Source organism: Bos grunniens, chromosome 15 (assembly GCF_055505025.1).
Source record: "Bos grunniens cultivar Pamir isolate PY7600 chromosome 15, Bosgru_T2T1.0, whole genome shotgun sequence".
Taxonomy (NCBI): domain Eukaryota; kingdom Metazoa; phylum Chordata; class Mammalia; order Artiodactyla; family Bovidae; genus Bos; species Bos grunniens.
The window spans coordinates 74,875,038-74,887,416 of NC_141179.1; the positions used below are offsets into that span (position 1 = coordinate 74,875,038).

The following is a 12,379-nucleotide window of genomic DNA, read 5'->3' on the forward strand; positions in this document are numbered from 1 at the left end:
ACAGAAATATGGCCGTCTTATTCATTGCTGTATCCTCTGTGCCTAACCCAGCTCAGTCCATTCAGCAGTTAGTAATATTTGATAAATGAACAAATTTTCATTACCAGCATGCACATGAAAGATAGGAGACAGATGATTCTGGCCCGCATGCCTTTCCACTTTACTGGGATCCATAACCTAGATGCAGCCGTTTCAGCAAACAGTTTGGTGTTTAAAATGTTGAATGTAAATCTACAATGTGACCCCACCATTCTTCCCATAGAGATTTACCCTAGAGAAATGAGAGCATATGTATACATAAATACTTGTACGCTAATGTAAGTTTTAGTGTTTGTATTTGCAGTGTTTATTTGTAAAAGCAAAAAACTGGAGGAAAAAAATCTTATCAGAAGTTGAATGAATGAACTAATTGTAGTGTCTCCATACAGTAGAGCACTAATTAGTAATAAGTAGATGAGCTATTGATATGTACAATATAGACGTATTTAAACATGATTATGCTGAGTGAATGAAGCAAGGTGAAAAAGAGAACATATTTTATGATTTCATTTATAGGAAACACAAACTAAATCTTCAGTGATTGAAAGATCAGTGGCTGCCTGGAGAAGGGTGGGGCAAGTCAACTTGATAACTTTAGTAAAATGTGTGCCCCATCGGTTCAATGAAAACTAGGAAACATTGCTCAAAGAAATTGAACAGCTTCATAAATGGAAAGATGTATCATACATTTGAATCCGAAGGTTCACAATTATTAAGGGGTAAGTTCTCCCCAAACTGATTTATAGATTCAAAGCACGCACAGTCAAAATCCCAGAAGGCTTTTTTAAAAAGTTGAAGTTGACAGCAGTTCTAATTGAAATGGAAACACAACGGACCTGAAAAAGCCACAAGCCAAAGTTTTAAGAAAGAAGGACAAAATTATAAGACGGCCTTATTTAAGACATATAAAGCTAACGTAATCAAGACTCTGTGGTGTTGGTGTAAACTTAGACGTGTAGATCAATGAAACAGAGTATAAAGAGTCTAGAAATAGGCTACATGTGTGGTCAGTCAGTTTTCTGCAAAAGACCCGAGTCAATTCAGTAGAGGTGGAATAGGCTTTTCACTACATAGTGCTGGAGCAATTTGATATCCATATGTCAGTTCAGAATAGATCTTGTCCTAAATACAAGAACTAAAACTATAAAAACTTCTTCAAGGTAACAGTGAAAAAAGTTCTAGTGTGCCTGAGCTAAGCAATGGTTTTTTTTTTTAAAGTAGGAGACAAATAACATAATTTGTAAAAGAAATCATTGCTGCTGCTAAGTCACTTCAGTCGTGTCCGACTCTGTGCGACCCCATCGACAGCAGCCCACCAGGCTCCGCGTCCCTGGGATTCTCCAGGCAAGAACAATGGAGCGGGTTACCATTTCCTTTTCCAGTGCTTGAGAGTGAAAGGTGAAGTGAAGTCGCTCAGTCGTGTCCAACTCTTCGCGATCCCATGGACTGCAGCCTACCAGGCTCCTCCGTCCATGGGATTTTCCAAGCAAGCATACTGGAGTGGGGTGCCATTGCCTTCTCTGAAAAGAAATCACTGGATTTCATCAGAATTAGCAACACTTAAAAAGACACTTATAAGAGAATAAAAAGGCAACTTATAGACTGGGAAAAATATTTTCAGTATATATAAAGAACTATTCACACCTCTCTAATGAGAAAACAAGTCAATTAAAGATTTGAGCAGTTACTTCATAAAATAAAATATACAGGTATAGACTAACATGGAAAAACTCTCCACCTCATCGTCATTAGGGCAGTTCTACAGTAAAAGCACAGAGGGTCATCACCATACACCCACTGCTGTGACTAAAGATAACTGCAAATGCTGACAGTGCTGCATGCTGGGGGGATGTGGAGCAGCTTAGAACTCTCGTACGTTGTTGGTAAAAATGAGAAGTGGTACAGCCAGTTTGGGAAAATGTTTAGCAGATTCTCATAAAGTTTAAGAAAAAAAAGTTTCACTTTTCTATGACCCAGATTCCAAAAGAAATTCATAGCGTCACTCATAATATAGAAAACCTAGATGAATCAACTTGCAAATAGAGAAACAGTATGGAATACCTGTGCTGTGAAATATCATTCAGCAATAAAAAGAAATAAACTCCTGATATATCCAGCAACATGGATAAATCTCAGAATTGTTATACTGAGAGAATGAAGCTGTGTGCAAAAGACCACTTACTGACATGTTCTGTGCATAAAATTCTAGGAGAAACTATGTTGCCACGGGCGAGGGCAGACCTGAGAACAAAAGAGCAGAAGGAACTTTTCACAGAATGGAAATGTTCTGCTCTGATTGGGATGGTGGTTATAGGACTGTGTACTTTTATCAACACAGACTTTGAACTGGTGATTTTTATTGTAAGTAAATTATTTTCCCAACCTGAAGAAAAATTGTGGAAAGCAGTTCTTAGGAGAAATTTATAACAAGTAAATGCATATAATAGGAGAGAAGAAAAGGTTAAATGCAGTCACCTAAATTTTGTTCTATTTTAAGGAGCTAAAAAAGAAGAGTAAGTTAAACTCAGAGCAAGTAGAAGGAAAGAATAAAGATAAATGCTAATAAAATCTAGGAAACAGAACAGAAAATTAATAGACCCCAAAACTGACTTTTTGAAAAAAATTAACAAAATTGATAAATCCCTAGCCAAACCACTCAAAACAAAGGAACACAACTTATCATCATTAGGAATGAAAAGGAATTAAGGAAAGGTTGTCATAGATCCTACAGGCATTTAAAGAGTATTATAACAAAGAAGGGCTTCCCTGGTGGCTCAGATGGTTAAGAATCTGCCTACAACACAGGAGACCTGGGTTCAATCCCTGGGTGGAGAAAATCCCCTGGAGAAGGAAATGGCTACCCACTCCAGTATTCTTGCCTGGAGAATTCTGAAAGATGACTGCCAGAAAAGTAGAGCTCATCAATGAATTTGGTAAAGTTGCAGGATACAAAATTAATGCACAGAAATCTCTTGAATTCCTATGCACTAACAACAGAAGATCAGAAAGAGAAATTAAGGAAACAATCCCATTTACCATCACATCAAAAAGAATAAAATGCCTCAGAATAAACCCACCAAAGGAGGGAAAGACCTGTACTTAGAAAACAATAAGATACACTTGAAAGAAATCAAAGGTGACACCAACAGATGGAGAGAGAGACCATGTTCTTGGATTGGAAGAATATTGTGAAAATGACTATACTACTGAAAGCAGTCAACAGAGTCAGTGTGATTCCTATCAAATTGCCAGTAGTATTTTTCACAGAATTAGAACAAAAATTCTTACAATTTGTATGGAGACACAAAAGATCCCAAATAGCCAACGCAATCTTAAGGAAGAAGAATGGAGCTGGAAGAATCGAGCTCCCTGACTTCAGACTATACCACAAAGAGATGGTCATCACAACAATATGGTACTGGCACAAAAACAAATATGGATCAGTTGAACAGAACAGAAAGTCCAGAGATGATCCAGGTACCTATGGTCACCTGATCTATGACAAAGAAGGCAAAATATACCGTGGAGGAAAGACAAGCTCTTCAGTAAGTGGAGCTGGGAAAACTGGCCTGCTTCATGTAAAAGACTGAAATTAGAACATTCCCTAACACCATACACAAAAATAAGCTCAAAAGGATTAAAGACCTAAATTTAAGGCTGGATACTACAAAGCTCTTAGAGGAAGACATAGGCAGAACTCTCTCTGACATAAATCACTGCAAGATCTTTTTCAATCCACTGCCTCGAGTAATGAAAATAAAAATAAACAAATTGGACTTAATTAAATTTAAAAGCTTTTGCACAGCAAAGGAAACCATAAACAAAACAAAAAGACAGTCCACAGAATGAGAGAAAATATTTGCAAACCAAGTGACCAACAAGGGATTAATCTCCAGAATATACAAACAGCTCATGCACTTCGATGTCAGAAAAACAAACAACTCAATCAAAAAAGTGGGCAGAAGATCTAATCAGACATTTCTCCAGAGAAGATGTACAGATGATCGAGAGGCACATAAAAACATGCTCAACATAACTAAGTAATCCAAACATCACTAGAAAAATCCAAATCAAAACTACGATGAGCTATCACTTCACATTGGTCAGAATGGCCATCATGAAAAAATTCAGCAAACAGTAAGTGCTGGGGAAGATGTGGAGAAAAGGAAACCTCTTGCACTGTTGGTGGGAATGTAAATTGGTACAACCATTATGGAGAACAGCATAGAGGTTCCTTAAAAAACTAAAAATAGAGTTACCCATGATCCAGCAGTCCGACTCCTGGGCATGTATCTGGAGAAAAACATGATCTGAAAGGATCGCACCCCAGCATTCATTGCTGCACTGTTTACAGTAGCCAAGACATGGAAGCAACCTAAATGCCTATCGTCGGAGGAGTGGATAAAGATGTGGAGAGATATATATACACACACACATATATATTTTTTTTCCCACATATTTATGTGGAGGCAGAGGATGGGATGGTTAAATAGCATCACAGACTCAATGGACATAAGTTTGAGCAAACTCTGGGAGATAGTGGAGGACAGAGGAGCCTGGCCTGCTACAGTCCCTGGGGTCTCCAAGAGTTGGACACAACACAGTGATTAAACAGCAAAGTATCACTGAGTTAGTGAGTCACACCAATAAGGACATGTAGTTCGTATCAGTGCAGTTTTCCCCATACCAGGCCAGCTGTAAAGATCATGTAGTTCGTATCAGTGCAGTTTTCCCCATACCAGGCCAGCTGTAAAGATCATGTAGTTCGTATCAGGGCAGTTTTCCCCATACCAGGCCAGCTGTAAAGATCATGTAGTTCGTATCAGTGCAGTTTTCCCCATACCAGGCCAGCTGTAAAGATCATGTAGTTCGTATCAGGGCAGTTTTCCCCATACCAGGCCAGCTGTAAAGATCATGTAATTCGTATCAGTGCAGTTTTCCCCATACCAGGCCAGCTGTAAAGATTTCATTGTGTAACTATTCCATTTTTGCCTCTGTGCCACTCAAACCCATTTGTTCGGAACCTCTTTTTGGTGAAGGTAAAAACACCTGAACATTTTGTTTCATATTTTAATATTCACAAATAATCCATATAGTCAGGAAAACAGAATCTATACTAATGGTTTCAATAGAATGGATTTAATGTATGAAAATTTCTAATACATGGTATTAGAGAGTTGAGAGGGCAAAAAGCGAATACTGAAAATACAAAGAGTTAACAATTCCAGAGTGTACCCACCACCCCTAGGATGGGAGAAGCAAAGGAAGAGAGGGAAGAGGTTGGGGTTGTTAGAACCTGGAAGCATGGAGGAGACGCCCCATCCCACTCCCTTCCTGCCAGAGCTGGGCCTTAGACCTCTGAGGGGGGTGGGGCCACTGGCTGCCATTGCTGGTAATTCCACGGGGTCAAGATGAAGTTGGTTCTGCCAGAAGAGGTTAGAACCACCTGCCGACATGGGTGAAATGCCACACTGTCGGGGGAAAGCAGGCAAAACAGAAGTAGTTTCCTTCTCCTTTGCTCCAGTTTTCTAACTTCTATCTGGTGCCCCTATTGACAGAACCTAACAGGAACTCACCTAGCAAAGGTGAGATGTTTGCTGAGTCTCAGCCCCCACATCACAAGGCAGAATCTAGGGTCTAGGAGCTGCAAGTCCACCACCCCTTTGGCTACTCCACAGCCCCGTGCACACCTTTCTGCGCATATCGCTACCTCCACGCAGCAGCAACTTTGTTCTTTCACTGAGAAGATGTAACTATCCTTTATGCAGAGAGAGGCCTCACGTTCAAGTCCCGATGGTCATAATTATCAACGTCTGTGTAATTCCTTCAATGAAAAGTCTATGAATTCCTTCTGTAATTTAGTCACAGGTCTCCTTAACATTTTATAACTTAATTAATACATTCCAGGCTTCCAATTCTGGACATGATTGAGCAAGCACATCCCACCCTGTTTCTGGAAAAGAAAGACAGACTGGTTAGGGTCCTCAGGACTTAAGAGATGTTCCAGCAGTTCCCTTGGATTTTTTTTCCCCTTCCTTTCTTCCTCCATTTCTCCCTGCCTCTCATATACCTCAGCCTCAGAGCTAGAGATGGCTATGGCACAGGGACAGGTAACATGCTAAACAAACATACAGACAACCATCCTCCACTTTCTCTTGTAAGGGCTGGGAAGAACCCAGAGATGCAGATGGAACCCTTCTGACCATACCCGCTTGACGCCAGGCAAACGCCACCAAAGAAGCCAAATGTACCCCTGCCAGCTAGAGGCTGTGGTTATGGAGATTGTCTACAGAGCCCTGCCATCCATCCCCATCCTGCACTAACCGGAGACAGGAGCAGAGACGGTGCTCCTGGCCTGCCCCTGTCCACTCTGGGGACTGTGAATGGAGCCCACCTGACCATCCATGTCCTCCATGAAGCGAATGTCAGTGAAGAGGCAGCTGCAGAGACTGTTGCGGGGTGGGGAGGGAAATCCAGCCTGCACCAGACAAGCAGGCAGCAAGAGGCAGCATCGCATCCCCTCCCAGCTAGAGTGGAGGGAAGGTCGCGTTAGGGAGGGGTTCTTTAAATCTGTGTGTGAAGTTCCGAGCACACTGGTGCTCCTCTCCCTTCAAAGCAGCCCCTGCATGAAACTGACTCGAACCAACACAAGAAAAGCTATGAGAACTAAACTGTGGTGTAGAATACTGCCCAGGCTCCAGAGTGGCCGCTGGGTGGCATACAAGCTGGGTAGACCAGAATAGCCCCAATATAGTCTTTGGAAATTAAATTGATATTCAGCCCACAGCCCACAGAAGTGGATCAGGACATGCATTCTGAACCTAAACTCCGTGCTAAAATTGAACACATGCAAGGCATCAGCATTGCATAGTAACACTCAACATGTTCAGTAAAAAATCCAACATTACTCTTCATACCAAGAACCAGGGAAATTGCAACCTTACTGAGAAAAGATAATCAATAGTTGCCAACACCAAGATGACACAGATGTTGGAATTCTTGACCAGGATATTAAAACCGCTATTTAAAAAAGAATCCTCTAATAAGCAATTATGAGCACTGTTAAGTGGAAAAATAGAAAGTTTCCACTTTCAGCAAAGAAACAGAAGATATAAAGAAAAACCAGATGGTAATTTCAGTACTGAAAATTTCAGTAACCAAAATTTAAAACTTGATGAGCTCAGTCAGTGAATGAAAATAACAGGAAAGAATTGGTGAACTTGAGGATGAAACAATAGGAAGTATCCAGTCTAAATAGCACAGAGAAAATAGATTGGGAAAAAAAAAAAAGTGAACAGACACTCAGGGACTGTTGGGACAGTCACAAAGGATATGACATTCATGTCATCAGAGTTGCAGGAGAGGAGAAAAAATGTGGGGCAGAAAAAATATTTGGCGAAATAATGGCTGAAAGCTTGCAAAATTTGTCTGTAAGGTCATTAAACTTATAGACTCAAGAAGCTGAGGAAACCACAAATATCCAAAGAATAAGTTGTATAAAGTATGTACCTTGTATGTACCGAGTAAATCCTGGCAGTAATTCTTGTATCAAATAGTCATCGGAAGAGAAAAGGAGACAAATAAATTGGGATGTATATGCATAAGGAAAGAAGAAAGGTTCATGGCTGCTACTTTCTTGCTTCTGCAGCTTGGTCCTGAGCAGCTACCCATCTCCTCTCCCTTTGTTCTCAGCCAGCACTCTAGCAGGTGCTGGAAACTGGGTTTACAGACCCAGTTTCTTCAATGGCTCTGGTACTATTCAGACTCTCTATTTCTTCTTGTGTTAGTTTTTTTGATAAGTTGTGTTTTCCAAGGACTCCGTTCATTTCATCTAAATTGTAAAATGCATTGCTATAAAATCATCCATAACATTATCTTGTTATTGTTTATAAATTCTATAGATTTTGAAATGATGTGTTCTTTTTCATTCTTGATAATTTTCATTTTCTCTCCTTTTCTTGATCAGCCTTGGTGAAGGAATGTCAATGTCATATTCTTTGCAAAGAATCAACTTTTGATTTTGTTATACACTTTTCTTTAGTGTTTACTTGTTTTATATTTAGTAACTATTCTTTTCTTGATTAATCTCTTCCTCAGTTTCAGGAGTTTAAGTTGCTGTTACTTTTCTAACTTTTTGACTTGATAGTTTAGTGATCTCAATATTCAGTTTTCTAATATATGCATTTCAAGCTGTAAATTTCTCCTTAATTAGGGCTTTAGGTACCGTTCCAGGTTTTGACTTGTTCTATTTTTATTATCAAGTTTAAAATATTTTCTAATTTCTGTTGTAATATCTTCTTTGACCCATAAAAGCATTAATATATTGCATACTTTTGTCAGTTTTTAAAATTATGTTCTTCTTATTGATTTCTGATTTGGTTCCACTGTGGTCAGAAAATGTACTGCATATGATTTCATTGTTTTGAAATTTATTGAGTCTCTATGGCTCAGTAAAAGGTCTATTTTGGTAAGTGTTCCATAGGCCCCTAAAAAGAGTAGATATTCTGCAGCTGAAGATTTAATGACCTTAGTAGGTCAGTTAGGTAAGGTTAGGTACATTGGCACCTTGAATATAATCAAAATTTTTTATTTGATTATTTTTATTCTTCTCTAGAATAGGCAACTTCGTTTCTTCTGATTTGGTTTGGGTGTGTGTGTGTGTGTGTTTCTTCTGATTTGGTTTGGGTGTGTGTGTGTGTGTGTTTCTTCTGATTTGGTTTGGGTGTGTGTGTGTGTGTGTTTCTTCTGATTTGGTTTGGGTGTGTGTGTGTGTGTGTTTCTTCTGATTTGGTTTGGGTGTGTGTGTGTGTGTGTTTCTTCTGATTTGGTTTGGGTGTGTGTGTGTGTGTGTTTCTTCTGATTTGGTTTGGGTGTGTGTGTGTGTGTGTGTGTGTGTGTAGCTTTTGTCATTTCTGTAGCAGTTACAATCACAATCTTCTTTTAAATGAAAAATGGTTTAAACAGTACTGAATATGTGGGAATCAAAGGGGAACCATGCGGCAGACCTTTCTTACTGTGACTCCAGAGACAGAGGCGCCTCCCACTTGGGAATTTTTCCGAAAGGGGCAGCCAGCGGCCCTCCAGCATCCAAGGTGGTTTTACTAGTCCTGCCTGGAGCCGAAAAACAGGCCAGATGACTTCCCCCAATCCCTCAGCTGTAATGAATCTAAGAGATCAGAAGTCAGGCAGATGTGTAAGGTGGGGTTTCATGTGAAATAGTATCCAATGCTATGCGTAGGAAGTGTCAGACTCCCTCTGAGGACCCAGGGGTATTTGGAGGTGGTGCCAGCAGCGCGTTAGGAGTGGAAGGGAGAACTGGCCGCTGCCTTAGCGGAGGAGAGTGTGGTGACCGGGGCCTGTTTGGATCATGGTTCTGCTGTCCCTCTTGAGACCTAACACGCAGGCTCAGGCCCCAGAGTCTCTCACAAACCACAGGGCAATCTCACCAACAGGCATGTCTCTCACCAACTGGAGGGCATTTTAAAGCAGAGCTGCTATTGGAGGGTTGGAAGCATCACTCCACAGAGATGGTTTTAAAGCACCAGGCTCCACGGGTTGCTTAAGGGGCTTGGAGCAGAGGCTGAAGGCAGCTCTGTGATGGCACACTCCCTGCCTGAGCTATGAGAAAGGAAGGCGGCCCCATGCAGGGATGAAAGAGCAGTGATGGGGGAAGATCTCTGCTACCTGGGCTGTTAGCTTGAAACCGGTCAGGACCTCTGGAATCCCTTTTCTGGAGGCAGTTGTTGGAGCCACAGCAGCTCAGCCAGCCTCTGTGAAACCGTAGCTCACGAAGGGAATGTTGAGGCTGTCCCAGGATCCGCCAACAAGGCTGCTGCACCAACCTGGTTCGGAGGGGATCCAAACCTCCGTGCAGCAGGCTCCATTCATAGCGCCCCAGGCAGAAAGCTCTCTGTCTTGGTATCAGAACGGGAAGGGAACCTTGGAGACCATTCTGTCACTTCATGCTTTATTGCTGAGAAAACTGAGATGTGAAGAGGTTAAGTTACTTCTGTAAGCTGTTAAAAGTACGTTGAATATAACCCTTTAAGGGACACCCTAGAACGTTCTTGGGACTGAAAGGCCAGATCCTGTAAGAAAGGCTTTTTTTTTTTTTTCCTTCCAGTGTCTGTGACTTGAGTACACAGACATTTGGATTAGGCAATGGCACCCCACTCCAGTACTCTTGCCTGGAAAATCCCATGGGCGGAGGAGCCTGTTGGGCCGCAGTCCATGGGGTCGCTAAGAGTTGGACATGACTGAGCGACTTCACTTTCACTTTTCACTTTCCTGCATTGGAGAAGGAAATAGCAACCCACTCCAGTGTTCTTGCCTGGAGAATCCCAGGGACAGGGGAGCCTGGTGGGTTGCCGTCTATGGGGTCTCACAGAGTCGGACACAACTGAAGTGACTTAGCAGCAGCAGCAGCAGCAGCCTGGGTATCATTATTCATTTAATTGGAAGAAAACACAGGGGTCATTTGCCTGTTTAAATGGGTCGTATTCCCTGTTGGAAGGCAAAGAGCTTTGGGAAATGTCACATTCTCTAGCCAGCCCCGAAATCAGAAGCAAAAGAGTGATCTTCTCTGGCCCTGCATGTTTCTGACTTGTTTGACAAGCTCTAGTGAGCTACCAGATGTGGAAATTCTTTTCAGCCTGGGATAATTTATTTATCTGTTTATGTATTTTACCAGGAAAGTATCTATTGAGTATCTTGATACTCATTTGCAAGGAGCTCCTGGGGGAACAGTAGCAGTGTATAGTGTTACTCGAATGTTTGATTCCCCCCACCCCCCGCCACGTCCGTCTGCTTTTATTTCAAACCTAAAGAGCTGAGAAATAAAATGCAACTTGTTCCTCCTCCCCTCCCCCGCCTTTCAGAGAGGCCGTTTAAAACATGTGGCAGAAAATGAGCCATGCAGACTTGGCTGGCTGTATGAACCCGGGAATTTATTTTTCCTTTCGTACTTTGATCCTCATTTCCAACCATAAAAATTATTAGTAGCACTTAAGTGTTGAACATTTTTCACCTGAGAGATGTGAAACACTCCTGGCCAATAACACTGGTTATAAAGTCAGTCGTTCACGTGGGGCTGAGAATTGACTATGAGCAGCCATGTGCTGTTTTGTGCACAAAGTGCTGATCCCTTCCTCTGCTCCTCTGCATCCCATAGGTGGCAGCCGCTGGGTAAACAGCTTGGGCGCTAATAAATTATAAGAATTTATCTGTGTTATTTTGTCCACAACTCCACAAGGTGATGGCAAGTAAAGAATCAGGAGAAGATAGCAAAATAGTGTGGAAGGCCCCACTTTTTTTTTTTTCTTGAGGACACGAAACCATCCCGAGTGGGTTTTCCTGCTGTAGAAGCACCAAGAGGGAAAGCACCTAAGTTAGAACACGCTGGGTGAGTGTGGGCGCATGGGGGACTTGAATGTCGATTGACGTGGTGGGGACGGAGCTTGCGTTTGGGTTGATGTCGGAAGCTGGGTTGGTTCACTCATGTAGGGCCAGGTGATGGACAGGCTAAGAGGTCAGCTGAAAAGTCGAAGGCAGTAAAGAGGTGTTGTAGGTTTGCAAAGAGGTATCTGGTCCAGGCAGTGAGATCACAGGATGAATTAGAGGTGACAGGTTGAGACAGGAAAAGGCAGTTAGATAATGGTCGTGGTAGCTTAACGTTCATCTGGGTTGAAGAACGAAGGGAGAAGGGAAAGACGGGCGCCGCCAGGGCTCGAATTTGATTGCTGATGAGGGAGCTTGGCTAGTTAGAGAATTCCAGAGCTGAGCCTCTAGTACCTAACAGTTACATTTTAAATAGAATCAGTTAACTTTAAAGGTCTCTATATATTCATCCAGGGAAAGATGGTATATTCTGGGATTCTAAGTAAACTATCCCACTTTTTCTCTTCTCACTAGAAGAACAGAAAGATGGAAACAACCTATCATAGACTTCATAATAACCTTTCTAAAAAGCTGGTGGGTAACTTCTAAGGAGGAAGAAAGTGTCACTGTCCTCCTGTGTGCCCCCGCTGAGCCGCCTGCAGCGTCAGGACCGCAGACACCGCGTCTTGGGCTGGGTCTCACAGACCTGTGGCTGTGGTCCTTCCGACGGAATTAACTGCTGTCCTTGCTAGACTTCAGCCCTAGAGTCCTAAATCTGAAACTGTGCTCAAGGGTTGTTGGGAATCCAAGGAGGGTTTTCTTTACGGTACTTGGAGCCACCTGTCTCATCCTGCCGTGGGCCCTACAGCAGGCCCCACCGCACCCTGTGGTCTCACCTAGGGCACCAAGAAGCTGGGTTCTTACAGCCCGCACGGATGAAAACAAGGCCTCCCTGAAGGAGAGC

General features: G+C 42.2%; 1 protein-coding gene across 19 annotated transcripts in view; it reads left to right on the top strand.

Moving 5' to 3' along the window:
- EXT2 (exostosin glycosyltransferase 2) overlaps positions 1–12,379 on the top strand; it is a 149,420-nt gene that overhangs the window by 110,553 nt on the left and 26,488 nt on the right. For 2 of the 19 annotated variants that reach the window (XM_086341231.1, XM_086341233.1), the window contains one exon: positions 6,202–8,367. The exons of the other annotated variants lie outside the window; for them this stretch is intronic. In XM_086341231.1, coding sequence (XP_086197357.1) covers positions 6,202–6,255 — 54 coding nt within the window. In that variant the 3' untranslated portion in view covers positions 6,256–8,367. Of the gene's footprint in view, positions 1–6,201; positions 8,368–12,379 lie in introns of those variants that run through there. 19 annotated transcript variants of the gene reach the window in all.